Source organism: Pyrus communis, chromosome 13, assembly GCF_041283825.1.
Source record: "Pyrus communis isolate YQ-2024b chromosome 13, ASM4128382v1, whole genome shotgun sequence".
NCBI classification, from domain to species: Eukaryota; Viridiplantae; Streptophyta; class Magnoliopsida; order Rosales; family Rosaceae; genus Pyrus; species Pyrus communis.
Genome location: NC_142577.1, coordinates 21,507,027 through 21,526,867, shown reverse-complemented (window position 1 = coordinate 21,526,867; position 19,841 = coordinate 21,507,027). Strand labels below are relative to the sequence as shown.

Sequence of the window (19,841 nt, the reverse complement as noted above, 5' to 3'; positions counted from 1 at the left end):
GTGCCATATATCATGTAAAATACCTTCCAAAATCTATTTTATCTTTAAAACACAGGGAAAATAACTTTATGGAAGGGTGGAATTATTGCATAGTTCACAATGTCGATTCCCAATGATGATATGTTGATCAGCTATTATGAGACAACGATTGTGTGTAAAAAAATTCTCTAAAATTAATTGGCGTCCAAAATTGAGAGGTGATGTTTTTCAAACAATTAGAATAACATAACATACGTGTATTTTACTTTCCAAAATACAAACTAATGTGTGTCCAATTAGCATTCCCTAATTCACTCCTTAAAAAGAAGACAATATCATTTGTGTGTTTGAACTTGTGATTATTATGGCTTCGGACCAAATCATATTGCTAAAACATGTTACATTCTTAGTAAACCAATTTTGTTGGCAGGTACTAGATATTATGGTTATGACTTGTGACTTACGGCAGACAATCATAACTTACAACTTGTTTTTCTTTTTTTTCTTTTTTAAGAGTGAAAAGAGGCACAGACTTGGATAAAAAATTTAAAAAAAAAAGGGTATAGACAAATTTTCGTGACATCTTCACATGTTATGAATTCATGTGACATGAAAAGAGTGTGATAGTACAGCTTAAACCTCCAGATTTAGTGACTAAAATTCTAAGATTTTGAAAACATTTTGATCATAAAACATAAATAAGAGATCTTACTAGGAAGAAGAAAAGTACAACAAGAGTTGACGGTTACGAAATAATTAGATTTGAACTTAAAACTCTATTAAATGTTGAAAAGAGAACTTTCGCTATACTCAAATATAGTATATTCCACACGACAGTATTTTATCATCCATATTTTTTCTTGGAGAAGTATAACAAGGGTCAACACTTGGACATCGTTTCCCTCATTCCGACAATCGATCAAAACCCTAAACCACGAGCCTCATGAAATTCACTAACAAGGACATAACACACCCCATAGAGCTAGAGTTTGGCAAAACAGTCCCCACATGAAACTTATAGGGCATCCCTTTTGTCTTAACTTTAGCGACAAATACCCACTTTTTATAAAAACACATCAATACCAAACCAGTACTAAGGGATTTTCTTGAGCGTAGGACAGAGCATAGTAAAAACTTGCATACAAGGACACCACACGCACCCGCATTTTGGGTAAAAAAGTATTAAAATTTAAACAGAAAAATACTAACAAAAAGCCGAGTTCCCTTACATCATCACTACCAAAAATTTGCTTACACATGAATGAAGAAATGAAGCTGTACAAATAATCTGCAGAATATAAAAGAACATGCGTGACTGCAAATCTACAGGATGAAAAAGAAGAAGATGAAACAAGTAATCTGAACATATGTGTCTTATTTAAAAGAATGTGGTCTAATTTTGAATGGCAATGGTAGAAAATCTTTGGTTCTTTCCCTCATTGTAGATTTTGGCCGAAAAGTATAACCGGAGTTCGGCGGAATTGGTATCATAAGACCGCGGCTTTTCCATTCACGGTGAGCAGCGAAATGTGGGCGGAGGAAGGATTTGAATACGAGGTATTGAGGTCGGAACATGGTTCTGGAAAGACAGACTCAGAAGAGCCGGAAACATACGAACAATCCCAAGTAGTGGGAGAAGCAGAATTTAATGATAAGGAGATGTTGGATAGAAAGAAAGAAGTGAATGGTGATTCTTCGATGCCAGTGAAGCGTCCGGCAATGGTGATGTTTGTGCCAACAACGTCTTGCAATGTGATGTGATCCAAAACAGGGAGAGCGTTAGGATCATATTTGTCATCAGGATGAGAACCAAACTGGCCAGAGGCACCAAATGCCATGTAGATGTTTTCTACTTCTACATCTGATATGATGATGTCTGTGATGTAACCGCCTCTACCCTTTGTTGTTCGGAACTGAATGCCGCTAAAGGAGTTGTGGAGGCGGACCTGCTCAACAAGTACGTTAGAAATGCCACCGGACATCTCACTACCAAAGGCAAGAGAAGAACCAGTAGCTGATTGTAAGGTGACATGCCGGATGTGTACATTTGTGGTCGGTCTTCCATAGGCAATACCGTACTCATCCCAACCACTCTTGAGGGCAATGGCATCATACCCCATGCCAATGATGCAATCTTCTATGCACACAGTATCAGAAGAATCTGAAAGCACAGAAAAAATTGTTTGAGTTTCGCCAAAAAGTTTCTTCCAATTCAGTTATTTCCAACAACGGAAAATTCAGGATGCACATAGAAAATATGTTTGTAAAAGTGGGGAGGGAGCTCAAATTTTATCCAACATTTCTACTTCCATTTTTCGGGATAAGAACAATACTTAAACGTAAATTCATAGCAGGAAGTCAAGAGATGTCACAAACCTGGGACTATTCCGACAGTATGAGGGGAGTCCGGAGGAGCAGATACAGATATGTTGAGAACATGTACATTACTGCATTGCATTCGATTATAAACATAACATTAATATCTTCTATAACCGAAAAACGAATAAAAATGAAAGAACAAGTGCGCAATCATCAGTGGCCTTAGCTCACAGACCTGCAATAGACTGGATGGATGTTGTAAGCGGGAGCATTTATAAATGTGAGGTTCGAAACCACCACGTATTTAGACATAACGAATTCCACAAGATGCGGGCGGCTGTAGTTCAGAGATTGGGAGCTAAACCAATCCCACCAAACCGATCCCTGGCCATTGATGGTTCCATTATCACCTATGCATTCACGAGCAAATGAGAATCAGGCCGCGCGGATAAAGAACATGTTAAAAGCAGCAAACGAAATTCAGAGAGATTCTTCATACCTGTTATGACCACATCATGCAACATATATCCATTTATCAAGCTACGATATCTCCTCCCGGGGAGTTCAATCCCTCGACCGTACGAGGGTAAAGGCTCAACAATTTCCCAATGGGACGGATCCTAAACAAGCAATACCACAAACATTTCAACAAAGCGAAAGACGAAAGCATCTCCAACTGATTTAAGCGTTCAGCAGCATCTCATTGCAGTGTAAAGCAATACCTGAGATCCAAGAATGACAGCATCCTTTTCCAAAAACAGTGTGAGGTGGCTGGTGAGGTTGAAGCTTCCGGTAAGCCACCTCCCCGGCGGCACATAGAGCTGAGCACCGCCCTTATCGGCGAAAGACTTGAGATAGAAGATGGCATTCTGAAAGGCAAGAGTGTTCAATGTCTTGCCATCTCCGACAGCGCCAAATTCTAAGATGGACACACTGTGCGGCCTTGGCTCTAATGTCAGTTTATTATCACACGGTTTCTCATCGTCTTCTCCGTCAACTTTGACGGCATTACTCACGGCCAGCAGCAGGAGAAGCACCACCTGAAAACGGTGGAAATTTAGAAAAAGCCACTGGTTCTCAGAACACTTCAGAAAAAAATACAAATTCATTGGACAAACAAATAAATCAAATTAAATTCAAGTACAAATAACGAGAATTTGAACAATTCAGCAGCAATCATGGGATTTTTCGAGAACATTTGACAGGTTATGAGTTGATCAATGCAAGCTACAGAGTGAACTATAATTAAACTCAAAGGTAGATTCAAAAAAACAAAACAAAACCCAATTGAAAAACAAATCCAAACATCACACAGATCAACTGTTTTTTTACCAGACAAAAAAAAAACAAAAAACAAAAAACCCACCCAGAGAAATGAAAATTGAATCAGAAAAATCAAGACTTTGGATTCGAGATTGGCACAGAAACGCAGAGAGTAAAAACCCCAGAAAAAAAGAAACGTACTTACTAGCATCTTCATGAGTGAAAGCTCTCTCTCTCTGCAGCAGGAGAGAAAGCAGTAGAACTGCAGAGCAGAGAATGAAAAGGAACAAGAAGAAGAAGCAGAGCAACCAAAGAGCAAGGGCAGCCCTATAGAGGCATTAATTGTTGAACGACACAAAGCAAAAATACTTATATATGGTAAGGAAAACTAAAATTAAAATTAAAATCGGAAAATGGAAAATTAATACATGGTGAAAAATGGATTACAGAAAATGTAGCCACTGCAGAATGCCAGCTCTGGCATGCACATAATCAGAATAAAAAGGGAATAAACTAATCTCATTTATTGCCACTAATTGATATTTACCGTCCTTAATCAATTATGATTAGTAACGTCTCTCGCCGACAGAATGTTTGAAACGGCCCTCCATTTGTGACACTGTAATTTTCACAGAAAAAAAAAAAAAAAAAACCATAAATTTCCTAGTAGTTAGGGCTATCATTTTAGTTAGAATAGTGATATCCACATTCCTATTTTTTATTCCTAACGCATCTTTTTAATTTTTGGTAATTGGATTGAATAAATTGAAGAATGTCAATAATAAAATATAAATAAGAATGTGTTATCAAATTTAAAATAAGTGTATAAATAACACTATCATTTAATTATAGTGTTTCGTGTTCAAACTCTTTTTCTTTTTCTAATATATATTAGTGTAAATTCTTGATGTAAAAAAAAAAAAAAAAAAAAAAAAGCATTCTACCCTAAAGTGCGAAAAAAATTGGACTGCAACACACAAAGTATCATGCTTTAATAATTTAATATCCAAAATAACCATTCATAAAAAGTAAATCTAAAACATCTGATTTCGTCTAAAATGAAATTAAGCATTTGACTTAAAAGTACAGAATTGCGAAATTGAACTATTAGTGGCAAAAAATTACTATTTTCAATTGTAAAACGTTATAGAATCATATTTTTCAGACTATATTTTGTGAACCGTGGTAATTTATAATTACATACTGTAATTGTGAACCGTCGTATCATGTGACTTATATATTAAATTTAAGTAAACAATTGCTATACAATTTAAGTAAATAATCGCTTTAGCATATCTAGTTTTGTAATAGCGTCCTTGTTTGCTTACATCTGTTGAAAAGTAATTAGTTCAAAGTCCAAAAATAAAATCGGCGGTGATAAAATTACCGGAGTTACACGAACATATTGCGCCAGGTAAGCGAATTGGGGATGGTGGTAGGGGAGGAATGGTGAGACGGCGGGTGAGAGAGGGAATAAAATAAGTGAAGGAGTGCATGGGGCATTGAGACCGCATGTGGGTTGACAGAGCAGAGAGGGGAGAGGGGGAGGGGGAGTGGGGCCTGCAAGTCAATCATGCAAAGGTGCTAGCCTGGCCTCAATTACTCGACTGGACACTCGACAGAACATAACACAAGCACAAGGGGCCCAACTTCTGTGTGACACGTCATTTTATTAATTTAATTTTTTAATAGGGTGTGCATTTTGTTTTGCTTTGTTTTCGGAAAATATATTCCGTCACTCAGTACTACGGTTTAGTGGTATTCATCTTTACTTATAAGTGAAATTTTAGATTCAATTTTTTCCAAATGCGAGTTTGAATCACATCATTGCTAGTTTATTATAAGGCTAAGCTCATCTCCTTCTTTTTACTGTAGATGATATATTTTGTTAAAAAAAATATTCTGAAAAAGTATGAAATTATATTATTATGTAGAAGGTGATGTGAAAATTACTGATTGGTTGGTTGCTCAAGGGATCTTCAATCTCCAGATGGCATAGAAATGGGCAAAAATTTCAAATGTTCATACTGATGAAGTTGCGGGTGTTCATACTTTATAATTGACGTTGGTTGTTAACTTACCGGCTAATACTGTCATCAAGGAAATAAACGTTGACAGTCTCTGAGTCTTTTTTTCACGATATATTTTAGTATATTTTAAAAAAATTAGCTGTTAAATAATTGGAGGAGCATCATAGTATTTTCATTTTTTCACAATATAAACGATCAATTCTTTTATTTATACAACAAGATCATGGGACAGAATTTAAGATACACAATGAACTATTCATAATTTGGTATAGAATTCATTGTTTATGAGATTTAAATCTATATTCTTTTATTTACAAGTGAAGAAAAATACTAGTAGACCGTAAATTTTGTAAATATAACTAATTGTGTTCACGACCTACTTATGTCTAACTTAGTTATATAACGTTGTACATCCTCTTACTTACATAAGCTTGTTTAACTTGTGTCTAGCTAGAACGATCCAAAGACATGTTTGCACCAAGCGTATCCATCAAACAATGCCGTGTTTAGTCGCAGAATTATGATTAGAATATGTGATGGGATGAAGAAGTGAGGTTGAATAAATCGTTAACTAACTTCGGCTTTACTAAGATTAGAGTTGAGATGTCTAGCTAAAAACCTGTGTGCCTGTCGAAAATCGTATGAAGTTAAATTCTTTTTATATTGAATGGTTCAACTACTAATTGTACTGATTTCTTTTTTTATGATAATACTCAAAACTAATCAAACTATGTAAGTAATCAAGTTGTAATAGTATTGATGTGATTAGTAGTGCGACGCTGATCCCTGAAACTTCAACTTTTCTAAAATTTGTAAAAAATGGTTGGTCAAATGACTCAAATGTGTCCAATAAGGTACAAAATGTCAGAGAAGTTTCATTGGGAAGCATCTAATTAATGTAGAAGTTTGGTTATGATGATCATTCTTTTTCTCTTGTGCTCGGAGGATGCTCTTCCTTTTGCAAACCAGTAGCATTTGTAAGACATATTGTAATAAAGATCAAATTACTCCCAAGGGAGTGAGGTGGCCCTAATACTGTTCCTTCTTTAGGGTTTCGCTATATAACCCAGAGACCCCTTTTTAGCATTGCCTCTTTTGATCATCCAACTTTTTGACCTACAAGTTTTGATCTATTTTTTTCCCAAATCTCCCATCTCCAAACTGATAAATAAATAAATAAATAATAATCTAAAAAGCACGTGCACCAAAGATTTCCAACTTTCAGATTTCTCAGTCTCTGAGTTTTATATAAAGAAGAAGAAGAACATGCACCAATCTTGTAGCTGTACTAGATCGGCAAAAGGCATCCATATATTCTTCTTCGTCGCCGTAAAGTTGAGCTTAGGAAATGTTGATGTGGGGCAGTGAGAATATCTTCATGCATGCAGCCGCAGTTTTTTTAGGTTAAAGATTTGAAATGTATATATTGAACAAAGGTAAAGGAAGACTTTGAAATATAGTTCACAGTTGGCAACACAAAAAGGTTGTCAATGTTTATCTTCTTTCTTCTCTTTTGATAAAATAGAAGATAAAATTGAACTCGAATCATTTTGAGACAAGTGTTTTACCATTAAAACTATCAATTTTCATGATATAGATCAACATTTTATGTCGTACCAATCTCTTTGCATGCGACATATGCATGTCATTGTGTAGTACTAAAATAAGTCGACTGATATATAGCTAATTCATTCATACATATATCAGATTTGTGCGCTAAATTTGTGCATTAAAACACGTTCTACATCATATAAACTTTTATTAAAATTATTAAAAAATTTATTACGACTATCAATTAAATTTTAATTTGAAATAAAGTACAAATTTAATTGGTGACACATTATTTGGTACTGTATCTAGAATTATTCTTTTACTATTGGGACCCTTTAGTATATAATTAAGGTGCTTTCTTTTTAGCACTCTTTTTAACTAAACGTATTTGTTGGCATTTTGAAACCCTCACCGAACTCCACGCTCCATCTATAGGTCTAGATAGACGCTAAAAAATTACTATAATAATTAACTAGCAAGCACCAAAAGAATGTACAAATATAAAAAGGCAGTGTTACGATCAATAAGATGACCTTGACGTATGCAATAAATTATATAATGCATCAATAATTAATAATTAATTACATGTTCGTACACCACTGATGCTGTTACAGCTTAAACTTATGATCGTGAGATGCAAACTCTAAACTATTTGTGATGATCAAGCTACGACATCTCACATCATATAATACTTAGGGTCTAAGTTTTGTACGTATATGATACAACCGCAACGACTAAGCAATAAACACCACTCAAATCGAATGGGAACTCAGATAAATTCCCATGCATGACAAATAACAAATGTCCACGTTCCCCTACTTAGGGTCCAAATGTCACCCTAGCTAGGCCCGCAAACTAGATTTTTGTCCCGGTCAACCGTTCATTATATTTGGTCAAGATCCACGTGGCATGATGGGAACACGTCGTTGGCCACTGTCCAATTAGGACCCTTCAAACAGTGCGCCTTGTGGTTAGGTTAGCCGACCTAATTTAAGTCCAAACCTTCGCGAAAGAGATTTTTGAATGTGATTGGTACACGAGGTAGTACATCACGTGTCATTATATAAATAGTAAAATATGTGTGTTAAAAAGTTAATAACCTAAAAAGTAAAATTTGTTATCACTTACATATAAACACGTGATATACCATCTGTATTCCGATCATAATTAAAATTTTATCTTCCTCAACGTTGGCTGTCTTTTGTTTTTTCTCCAATTATAATGTAATTGTAAACTTGGACTGGTTGCTGTCTCCTCCTATTAAATTGACATGAAACTACAAGTCTAAATCTACCAAGTTATACCATTTATAGATCATTTTATAAGGCACATGCCACATGGTGACCTAATTGTACAAATAATAAAGTTGGATTAAATTCCATTTTTGATGACTAGATTCTCTTAAATTCCAATTATATCTGTGACGAGTTTTATATAAGAAAAGTACGAAAATATTTGTAGTTCACGTGGTTAAAAACTTTTGCTTCTGCACATGAGGCATCGAGTTCGAACCCCTCATTCCGCTGGTATAAAAAAGGAACAGCGGAAGTAGTCTAGTTGATGGACCACGTTCACTCATCCGTATTTTTTCAATCTGAAAGCTGTATACTTGAGCAAGTTTCATACGAATACAAAATATACAAGTTTCCAGTTTTTATGCATTGGACATTCATAAGTAGGCAAAAGCGAAAGGGGAAAGTAATATTGCAGCAGAGGGAGAAGGAACTACCACATTTGAAGAAATAAGTAAACACATTTCTCTGATATTCATATACATATACATGAATTTTTGCTATAACCTTAGATCTCTCTGCTTCACACATTCGGCGAGGCACATAACATACCCCCTACTAGTCTGCTGTGGTAGTACATGAATACAATACAATTACAACACAAATCAACTCTAGGAAATGGATATAGAAATCCCTACATGGAGCCGCTACGATGCTGGATTGTTACTCGAAGATGTTGCTGTCCACCCGTTCTGTGTTCTGTTATCAACAGGCACCAAAACTCCCCACTTCCCCTCAGATCCCCACTTCCCCTCAGATTCCGAGGGCTCTATAACTTTAACAGATCCATCTGTCAGTCCAACAGCGAATTGGTACGGCTCCTGCAAATGTGCTGTAAGAGCCAGCGGGTACACAGATGGGCTGTCGCAGGGCAGGAAGAAACTAGTTTAGATAATCAATAACTATACAACGGAAGATTCTAGTGATTACAGAACGCAAATTTTTCTTCTTCTTTTTCTTTTTCAACTTAATCAAGAGGTGATGCACAACTTTTTCTTCCTTTTACTTCAACTAATTTATTTTTCATACTAACACGGGGGAAAATCTAGGTAAATCAGACATAATGTTTGATAGAATGAGATCGCCGCCTCATAAACCAGTCATAGTTCAATGCTCTAAATACCTGTTTGATGATGCTTGTGGTAAGTACACCGACATGGCAATACGGCATCTTAGTTTCAGACTATCAGCATCAAATACTCCAATGTTACCATCAGTAAATGCTGCATAAACTAGTTGACTACTTGAAGAATATGCTGCACAAGAAATGGGCGCAGGCAGAACATCTTGCGGCATCCACTGCAATATTTAAAAAAAAAATGAGGGGATTTGTTGTGCACACAAACAAAAGTAACTCATCCAAGAAGTTCTATTACCTGCCGAATGCACTCTGATTTGGCCGCATCATATAATGCTAGTTGAGTCTCATGGTATACCAACAATCGGACTTGATCAGAATAGAATTGCACATGCGTGTCACCGACAGGCGCCTTTCCAGCGGGCAACTGAAGTGGAACCGATTTCCTCTTATCCCATGTATCCAAGTTCCAAAAGCATAGCTGCAAAATCATTTTCTTTACATATCCAATCACTGGTAAACATTAACTTGCATATCAAAAGGAGAAGAAGAGCCGTCGCATACTTGAGCATCGGCACCTGATGAAACCATGATTTTAAGGTTGACAGAAAATGCTAAACCAGTAATTTGCTTCTGGTGGCCTTTCAGTTTTGCTTTGACCTAACAGAACAGCAGCACGATTCATATTGGCAATCAAGAATAGCAATTCAATCACATGTTAATAGAATCATAGATATAGAGATTCTTAAATCAATCACCTCATCAAGTCGAACATTGTAAATGTGGATAGTTGAATCTTCCATTCCTATTGCTATGATATTATTATCCAGAGGATGAAATGACAAGTAGGTTGACACTGGTGGAGGTGGCATGAAAGTTGTCATTACCTGCAAACCAAAATTTTTTCATCCCAAACATGCTTGTCATTCCAATGCATGCAGAATCATGCAAACTGTAGTAGTTGATAGAAACTGTCGTAGGATAGATCTGCACTATATACACATTAAATTACCTTAAAAGTCATCATATTGAACAGAGACACTTTTCCTCCACAGGCTGACATCACATAAGAGTCATTTTTTGAGAGTGCAATGCATGGAACTGCTTCTTCAACATTTTCTGAGACATCATTAGTCATTAAAAGACCACTGTTGGGTTGCCAATGTTGGGGAACAACACTTGCTGTGGCCTTTTAACCCACAAAAAGTCAGATACATTTTCATGAAAGTTGCTAACACATTATATGTTCATGTAACTGAAATACATGCAGCTGAACGAAGAGAGAAATATGTATTTCTTGAGGGTGTTGACTATCACCTTCCCACTTGGATTTTGTTCATTGCGGCTCCACTTCCATAGCTTCTGCACCCCGTTTGAACCGAGAGCCAGAATGCCAGAACCAGAATTTGTGTACAGAAGTCGAGCAACCTTTTATAAAAGTAAGACCATCTTAATAAAATTATCCATGAACAACAAAAGAGTGAACTAGAAAACAAAACCAACCTTTTTAGCAGGATCTTTACTTTCTGGCATAGTAGCCACTCGACACTGAACAGGATCTACAATCTCCGACAGTTCCAAACGTTTAATCCTGTCAGATACATCATCTAAGCTTCTTTTTTCCAGGCTTCTTGCCATAGAATCGGCTCCATTCTACAACAAATATGCAGCAGAATGTGATGCTAGAGCAGAAATAAGGATAAATCACAATACACACATTAAACTGAGTACGGTGACAATGGCTACCAAAATTCAGTACTAACAAGCTACAATCGCACTTTCGTTTTTCAAGCTGATGCTAACCAGTCAATCATAATTAAGTTTAAAAAATAGATATATGACAAAACAATTTGAATGTGAATTATATAACTTAAATGACGTACAAGAATATGAGTCGGTATGGCAGGAGAGCTTGTATCCATACGGTTCACTTTATTAATGGTTGGGTTGACATTCGGAACCATGGAAGAACCAGATACCTGATCAATGAACATGAACACATCAAGTTCTCAACAAAGAGCAAATCAAATTTTCTAGAAACAGAAATGTACAAATGAATGAAAGGGGTAGCATATCATGGAAACAGAAATAAGAACCTTCATCTCAATACGTCCTCTGGATGCTTCATAAGATCGAGTTTCAATTGCTCTTAAGGATCTTAGACCCTCAGCATTAGCAAGAATTTTGATTCCGTTGTCAGACGTGGTAGCAGCAAGCAAATTTCCTTCCTTATTGAATCTCAAGCGGGGAAGAGTCTGAAACAATCCCAACGTTCATAATCAATGAATGAAATCTTAAAAAAATAGATTCTTTTATTCAACTTATAATATTTGGAAACAGATGTCTGAATAATGGGGACTTTTACCAGAAGTCCACCCTCAGCATCTGTACTAGTAAGAACATTTGTATTATCCATATCCCAAAACTTTATCTGATTATCTTCACCAACAGCCAAAAACAGATTTTTTGTTGTATCAAATTGCACTATGCCAGAAGATTTTTTTCTGAATCCATTATATGTCCTCTTTATTGCCCTTTCACTTTCATTCCATTCAACGAGGAAAGAATCACCATCTTTACTAGTCCCACAAGAGAATAATCTGAGATTTAAAGGATCAGTTATAACTCATACATCGTCACACAAACAGAAAATATGCAACAAATGTAATTTATAGCATAAACCATGTGGATCTTCTTTTGTACCTATTTCCGTCATCACTGTAGAGAATTGTGGTGCACCACTGCCCAGGAGCATTATAGTCAACCCTGGAGCCCACATTGTCATACAGCCAAGCTGTTATGCTCCCATCAACAGCAGTTGAAAATACGAACTGCAAAGATAAAAAAGTAGAATTACGACAACAGCAAGAGCAGCTTGATGCAACACCTTTGCCTCACTCGTTTTCGGTTAGTAATTATAATAACAGCAATCATCATAATTAGTTATCATATCATCAGAACTTTTGTGAAATTCCACTGGCATAACAGGATATATAACAACTGAAATGTACAAGTAACCAGGAATTTCAAGGTAAACAAACCAATATCATACTAAAGGAGAAAGTCTACCACTTCGAGCTATTTAGTTCTTTGAACATTCACAAATGAACTCTAGCATCACTGAACAGGCCATGTAACGTATAAATAAAATTAGAGTGCCCACATTCAACCAGTCATTTGAGAACTAGTAACATTAAGTGGTCATAACACATATGCAGAATTCAGCAAATGGACATGACTTGCCTGAATATTCTCCTTCTGGTGGGGGCAAATTGAGTAAACAGGCGCTTCATGACCTTCAAGGCGGTATAGATTTCTTCCAACCAAATCCCAAACCTATTATGTGTTCAAACAAATAATCCATTTAATATTGATCAAGTTAAAGTTAAACAAAAACAGAAAGCTGCAATATAATCCCACCTTTATCAGCTTATCCTCCCCACAAGTTATAATACATAATTGCTTGTTTGGATGAGAAAAGGCTAAGTCATTCACACTGCCACTGTGAGCATCAATCTATAAGAAAACCAAATCCAAACATCAGTGTAAAACGGCAAACAATATCTTCTTGATCTTGAATTAGCACAAAGAGAATCAAAACATACCTCCAAATGTTGCCGTAGATCAGTTGGTCCTTGATAAGAGTACAAATGAACCAAGTGCTTGGTAAATGCAACACCTGTACAAAAAAAAATACCCAGAATTATATCCAAATTTGCATTCAAATTATGCTAGAGATGCGCTGCACCTCCACTTACCAATTAAGCTTCCATCTTGATTCCATGATACACGGCTTACAGACATCGACGTATCTTTGACCATAGCAACCTATAAGAGACTAAAAGTTGAACTTACAGAAGTGGTCAATGCTCAATAATCATAAGTAGTGCAGGCCTCTGATATTAACCTAAACTAAATATCATGAAGACATCATTACTTTGAAAACAGATGGAACCTACTAAGCACACATAAATATGGTGTTTAATGACGGGATAAAGAATACTGATAGGACGTATAAGGTTCTGACTGAGTAATGATACACACCTGAAATGCATTAGAACAAGCAGTCATATTCCATACTTTGAATGGCCTTGACACTAGCTTCTCTCGTATCCCAACTTCCCAAAGTGTAATTTCACCATTACTACATCCAACTATTTATAAACATAAATCTTAAGTCAGCTCTGAGATTAAAGCTGCTTAAAAGAAAAATTTTAAAGACACCGCTTTAAATCTAAGACGGGTGAAGCACAATTTATGTTACACGGTAAATAAAACCTACCAGCAAGTAATGTGTGATGAGAAGGGTGGAAATCCATGCTTATCACATTGAATCCCAGATGAAGAGTGCACGCTACAGTCGTCGGTAGGTCATCTAGTGACCAGGAAGCATGCTGGGGAGGGGGAGGATAACTGACCTAAATAAATGAAGTACGAAGCTCCATAATAGTTCGTAACAGTGGAACATTCAGACGCAGAACCATAAAATGCAAGAAAGAGGTATCCATCAATTATGCAGAAACTTTAATCTGTCCAATAATACCTCATCAACAGATTGTGCAGGCAGCTGGCGTTTCATTAGTTGCTCGTGATCTGAGCTTTGATAATCACTCATTCCAAGAGCATTTGAGGGTGTTGTTGGATGCTTTAAACCAGAAACTGTTCAGGCAGCAAAATTGTTTTCAATAACCAAATAGCTTGAAAATTATGAACTATATTCTGTTATCTTATACTTTACGCAAGTAAAACAATGATAATCAAGCTCAACAGTAAATACTTCTGGTTGGACATTATATAACTGAATTAATTCTTCTTACAAGTATGACAATGCTCAACAAACAGGCGGAATGACCCAGCACAAAGAACTAATCTAGAAGAGTTTCTTTAACCTCCCTACTCCTTACTGACACAAATAAGTAGCGACTATATTTTCTTCTTAATTCTACATTGTCACCTTATTAAAATTGTGTTTTGAAACAAAGAAAACGGAAAGTGAATAAACAATAACCTGGACCTAAAAAATCAACTTTTGTTAAGCTGTTGTAGCCTAAATTTCAGAAGAATGAAAACCACACCTTGACTGGGTTGAACAGGGAAGGGTGGAGCGGCAACAACAGCTGATTGCACAGATAAGGAAGGATTAGCATTCGACACCAATCCTGCTAAATTTGCATTAGCTGCAGCTGCAGCAGCCGGCGGAAAAGGCTGTACATGACAGTAACACACAAAACATATTGATATATCAGAACGTCAGTTGAAATTCAATAAAATTATGACTAAGGATATGATCATACTCCACCATGTGCTCCTAGAGGAGCATAAGTTGGCTTTGCAGGAGCTGCAACCGGAAGAGTAACTGGTGTGGATGCACGAGCCCCATTTGTTGGAGAACACGAGTGGTCCATGAATAAGGTCTTAATATCAGGATTTGGCCTTGGGTTCTTGCACAGCTGGTGTTGCCAATTTAGACTGCACAAACCATAATTTAATGCTTCACAACTTTTACAAACCGTAATCATTGATATTGACTGCAAGGTCTACCTTCATACAAAATTCAAAAGTGGAAAGGCATTACAAACACCGGCATACCTTTGATTAATTAGAGTTCGCAAGCGTGAAGCCTTCAGAGTGGGTAAAGCAAGCTTATCTTGGAAAAGCGGATTTGCTTCTATCAACTTTTTAAGATCTACTAGCATCATGCTTCTAGCCGACTTAGTATCACCATAATTCGATAACTGCTCATTTTCTCTGCATCACATTAAAATTAAAGTTTTATTCCCCACTTTTCATGTTCCCAAATTCGACGAGTTTTAACCCACAGATAAACCCATTAACATGTTATGGAACCCAACTTACATATACGTTAAAAATGAACTAAAACATAATTCACCTGAAGTTTTCGAGATTCAAAAGAAGCGTAATTTCCTTGTACAACTCTTCGTCAACCTTCGAGAACACTTTCAAATCCTTCACCACTATCTCAACAGCCTTAGCTTTGTCATTCCTGACCGCATTTCCAAATTGCAACAAAGACCCCATCACCAAAACACAATCAATTAATACATTCCATAAAACAATCGTACACGTAGACACACACAGAGAAACAGAAGTGATCAAAATCGGAACCTGTCGAGCGCCTCGAGATACTTCTGCTTTCGAACCTCGAAGAAAATCTTCGTCGAGTAGCGATTCTCATCGACCTTGGTGAACCCAGAGAGGTACCTCTCGACCGCGTCCCACTCTCCAGCCAGAGCCTTCTCCTCAAAGTACTTCATGTTGAAGAAGTACCCCGATTCCTGCTCCAGCCTGAGCTTCCAACGAATTCAAATTTCCAACCATAAACCCCTAAAATTAAATCAAAAACCCCCTAAAATTGAAAACTAAAAAAAAATGCCCACCTGTGTGCGGACTCCTTGAACTTCTCTTCCTCCAGAAATTGGAGGATCAGCAACACCAGTTCTCTTCTCAAAGACGACATCTTCGCTTCTCTTCTCCTCGATTTCAAATCTCAAGTTCGAATCTTTCCGTCCGGGGCGGAGGAGAAATGGGAGGAAGGGGCGGAGGAGAAATGGGAGGAAACGGCGGCGTTTTGGGTAGATTACTTTAAATTGCAGAGACTCCAAAGGAATACCGAACTCATTCGGCTACATAATTTAAAAAAAAAAATTGAATAATGGTAAAAAAAAAAAAAAGGATTCATTAGGACAAAAAATTCTCACATGAAATTCTTAAGTTGCCCAATTAGACCAAGCAAGAAAAACCAATCGTTAATCAAGAATTCACCAAATAAAACAATGCAATAATTGACCACATAAACGATGAAAAATTGATTGCAATAATTGGAACAAAGTAACAAACAGAGGGTAGGATTTGTGGCCCCACTGCAACAGATCTAGCATTTATGCAAAAGAAATTCGATTACGAATTTTAAAAAACAAAGTGAGAGATAGAGAGACGAACCTTCTTGCGGAGGCTAGAGGTTCCGGGATTGAGAAACAGATAGAGAGATCTGTACTTGAGTTCTCCACTGTGCTTAAGTCAGTGGAGAACTCCAGCTACATTGTTAATTCCTGGATACCTACAAAGTTAGCATCTTAATTAAAATTTAATTAGTATTTCATGCATTAATAAAAACAAAGTCCTTGCATATAAATCAAACCCATCAAATTAAACGTACAATTAAATCCAATCCAGACTTGAAAACCCAAACTTTATATCAAATTGAGATTTTTTTTTTTTTTTTTTTGAGCTCACCAGTCGGCAGTTTTTGGGTGCCTGGAACCTGAAAAGTGGAAGCTAAATGCATCCCTTTGTACTTCTTTTTGTCTCCTCATCTTCCTATTTGTAAAGTCCAAAAAGCTGAAATCAGAATTGCTTCAAATAATTTGCCAGATTTTACAATTCAAAAGGACACGTTTTCAAACTAACATACCAAGATATCATTAGTGGACACAAATGGTTAAAATTAGTAATAAAAAACCGAAATCAAAGCAAGAAAAATAAAAATTGAAGATTGATAGGACTTACAAACGGTAACTTGTTTGGAGACTTAAATTGAGGAAAAGTAAACAGAGAGTGAGCAATAACGGAGTAAAATAAAATTAAAACCTTTATTTCTGCTATGAGATGGTATGAAGTTATGTCTACCAATTTTATGATAAATGGGTGAAATCGTAGTGATGAAATTCTAATGTTTAGGTTTCAATTTGTTGGTAGAAGCAGGCGAAGCAATGAAGAATGTTTATTCTTATTATTGGCTGCAGCAAAGATGAGAAGAGTTAAAATCTCAATCCTCTAGCGAATAAGAGTTAATATATCAATGACTTGGTGAATGGAATGTAATACTTGTAACTCCTAGCTTTTAGCACTAAATCTTCAACAAAATAAGAGTTAATAGATCAATGACTTGTTCATTGGAATGAAATATTTTTATAAACGCTTAAAACCAAAATGCTATCAAACTAATTCCAAGTTCAAGAAGGCAGTGGAAAAGGTAATTATCAAAATGAGAAGAATTAAACTAAATTAGGCATTGTTCTCAACACTATTAGCACACCTATGACTGGTAGGAAAAAGAAACAGTGCTAACCTGAAGACAAAAAGTTTATCCTCTGTGTGTTGTGCCTCTCCGTGTTTTTCTTTTTCCAATAAACATGCAACCAAACCTATGCTATGAACTATCTATCCAACTCACTACACCAAAACCCAATTAAAAAACAAGAAGCATAATTCAAGCATTATCAAAATAGGTAAAATCATAGACATTGGTCATATGTAGAGTAAAGCACAATTTGTTCCACCAACTTCTCCAACACAAAAATAAAGAGATTTGAGCTTTTACCTCATGGATGAATTATGCTCCCACCTATTTCAAAAGGCCACAAAGTTTGAACATCACACTGCAGTTTGGTATTCACTTCAAAGGAAATCTGATCAAAAGACAAATATGCACTTGATAATCACAAATGAGGTCATAAGGTAAAAAAAATTCACCGCTCAAATTTCAGTGAGTACAACTACAATGATGCAAGAAATCATTTAGAAGCTTGAGATGAAGAAAAAATTAAATTAATTGACTAACAAAATCGGAGCCATTCCCCTAATTTTAACCAACATCCAAATATCCAAATTTGCACAAAAAACTCATTTCCACATCCGAATTTACAGTTCTAGAAATCATAATATATTAAGAAAAATAACAATGAACTTGTGAAGTAAAGCATGATGCACAACCCGGAGAACTCACCAAGAAACCCTAGCTCTTCTGCGCAAGAAATTCCTTCAAATCAAACCGAAAAACAGAACATGGGTACCTGAATTCAATAAAAATTAAAATACAATCAATTTACTGTTAACCATTTACTTTCACCGTTGAAAAAAAAAACTCCAAATCAACCCAAACGATCTCAAACTCTAAAAGTCGTTCAAACCAACTTACCATAAAATCAAAGCCACTTCACAAATCCTCTTCAAATCCACACCGAAAATGATGAAAAAGATGTGGAATGCGCGGAAGAAACAAAAGATCAGCGGAAACAAACTGAGAAAATCAAGTATCCGTGAGAAAGAAATGAAAACCCCAAGAAAATTCGAGAGAAGGATAGACGCGAAGCAAACTGAGAAAATGAGGGTTGAGAGAAGCAAATGGAAAGGCGAAAGAAAATTGGAGAGATCGAATCGAAAAGGAAGATCGACACGTGGAAGACACATGAGGATATGAAACCCCAGACTACAAAATGAACACCCAAAATAAGAAAGAAAGCAAAATTTCAACATGAAACCAATTTGCAACAAAACAAACTTGTACCTATAATTCCAAACAACACAACCTGCTCCGTTAACAATTTGCAAGAAAAACACCACGACGCAGAGAGTCGAGAGAAAACCAAAGCTGAAAATGAAAGAAAGAAAGCATAAAACAACACAACCTGCTCCGTTAACAATTTGATAATAATAAGATAATATATGTGTGTGTGTGTATATATATATATTTTTTTTCTCCCACTACGCATCATGATCTCTCATTTTTAGATTGGACTATCTTTTCTACCCTGCACAATATATACATATACATATATATATATATATATATATATATATATATATATATATTTCGCATTTATTATCTCTTTTTTGAGAAATGGGTCTTGGTTACTGCAATGGCAATGGCATCCCTCTCTTTTGCTCTGTCTTTGCTCTCAAATGGAAAGGGATGATCAACACGTGGGTCTTTGCATTTATTATCTCTTTGGTGGATAGTTTTTATTTTTTTGGCTTTTTTTTCAATAGCTTTGGATGTAGCATAGGTGACTACATGCTGATGAGAGACGCAAGGCCGCCAAGGACAAAATGGACGGAAAAGTCGAGAAGGTGCAAGCTGGTTAGACGATGACCGACGAGTGGCCAAGATCTGTAAAAGCGTCATCTCGCTGTACCAAACGGGCAAGACAACGGGCAACAAAGAAGATATCAAGGGGTATTTTAGCCATTACACTGCTCGTGAACAATGCTTTTCTACCAGGTTTTAGTATATAGATAATTAGGGGTGTGATATGCACACACCCCATTTTACTTCTCACATATCTTTTTAATTTTCGATCGTCGAATCGGATGAATTGAAGAAAATCAACGGACAGAAATTATCAAGGGGTATGTGAGAAATAAAATAGGGTGTGTGAATAGCACATCCCTATAATTAAGGTGTTTTCTCTTTAGCACTCTTTTTAACTAAAAGTATTTGTTGGTATTTTGAAACCCTCACCGAACTCCATGCTCCATCTATAGGTCTAGATAGACACTAAAAAATTACTAGAATAATTAACTAGCAAG

The 19,841-nt window shown here is 36.2% G+C and overlaps 2 protein-coding genes across 29 annotated transcripts; both read right to left on the bottom strand.

Moving 5' to 3' along the window:
• Window positions 1-1,144: 1,144 nt before the first annotated feature.
• On the bottom strand, window positions 1,145-4,055 carry LOC137736690 (putative polygalacturonase). The gene is made up of 6 exons (XM_068475923.2): window positions 3,767-4,055; window positions 3,021-3,338; window positions 2,798-2,918; window positions 2,534-2,708; window positions 2,356-2,426; window positions 1,145-2,140 (listed from the first exon to the last, which is right to left on the bottom strand). The coding sequence occupies exons 1-6, from the start codon at window positions 3,776-3,778 to the stop codon at window positions 1,467-1,469; spliced, it is 1,371 nt and encodes a 456-aa protein (XP_068332024.2). The 5' UTR covers window positions 3,779-4,055; the 3' UTR covers window positions 1,145-1,466.
• Window positions 4,056-8,875: 4,820 nt separating this feature from the next.
• LOC137736691 (topless-related protein 2-like) lies at window positions 8,876-19,440 on the bottom strand. 28 transcript variants are annotated; one of them, XM_088683528.1, is made up of 32 exons: window positions 18,820-19,086; window positions 18,451-18,741; window positions 18,259-18,325; window positions 17,854-17,877; window positions 17,602-17,705; window positions 16,767-16,850; window positions 16,473-16,590; window positions 15,911-16,156; window positions 15,639-15,818; window positions 15,403-15,516; window positions 15,102-15,260; window positions 14,807-14,981; window positions 14,588-14,717; window positions 14,056-14,171; window positions 13,795-13,930; window positions 13,557-13,666; window positions 13,271-13,340; window positions 13,118-13,191; window positions 12,933-13,028; window positions 12,756-12,848; window positions 12,216-12,343; window positions 11,878-12,112; window positions 11,609-11,767; window positions 11,396-11,491; window positions 11,016-11,165; window positions 10,830-10,940; window positions 10,525-10,701; window positions 10,271-10,399; window positions 10,077-10,172; window positions 9,811-9,993; window positions 9,558-9,733; window positions 8,876-9,295 (listed from the first exon to the last, which is right to left on the bottom strand). In XM_088683528.1, the coding sequence occupies exons 8-32, from the start codon at window positions 15,988-15,990 to the stop codon at window positions 9,082-9,084; spliced, it is 3,387 nt and encodes a 1,128-aa protein (XP_088539654.1). In that variant the 5' UTR covers window positions 15,991-16,156; window positions 16,473-16,590; window positions 16,767-16,850; window positions 17,602-17,705; window positions 17,854-17,877; window positions 18,259-18,325; window positions 18,451-18,741; window positions 18,820-19,086; the 3' UTR covers window positions 8,876-9,081. The 28 variants fall into 28 exon arrangements, with proteins under 28 accessions (XP_088539654.1, XP_088539644.1, XP_088539656.1 ...); XM_088683518.1 differs by having other exon boundaries at window positions 17,854-17,941; window positions 18,820-19,069; XM_088683530.1 differs by having other exon boundaries at window positions 16,767-16,846; window positions 17,854-17,941; window positions 18,820-19,069.
• Window positions 19,441-19,841: the final 401 nt, after the last annotated feature.

Excerpts from the sequence above, each read along its gene's own strand:
- LOC137736690 (XM_068475923.2), bottom strand. Across the intron at positions 2,919-3,020 it reads CTGTCATTCTTGGATCTCAG|GATCCGTCCCATTGGGAAAT; the intron begins GTATTGCTTTAC and ends TTGCTTGTTTAG. Across the intron at positions 2,427-2,533 it reads ATCCATCCAGTCTATTGCAG|TAATGTACATGTTCTCAACA; the intron begins GTCTGTGAGCTA and ends AATGCAATGCAG.
- LOC137736691 (XM_088683521.1), bottom strand. The coding sequence starts at position 15,990 with ATGTCGTCTTTGAGAAGAGAACTGGTGTTGCTGATCCTCCAATTTCTG. Across the intron at positions 11,166-11,395 it reads CCATACCGACTCATATTCTT|AATGGAGCCGATTCTATGGC; the intron begins GTACGTCATTTA and ends TATTTGTTGTAG. Across the intron at positions 9,994-10,076 it reads CATCAGGTGCCGATGCTCAA|CTATGCTTTTGGAACTTGGA; the intron begins GTATGCGACGGC and ends ATGATTTTGCAG.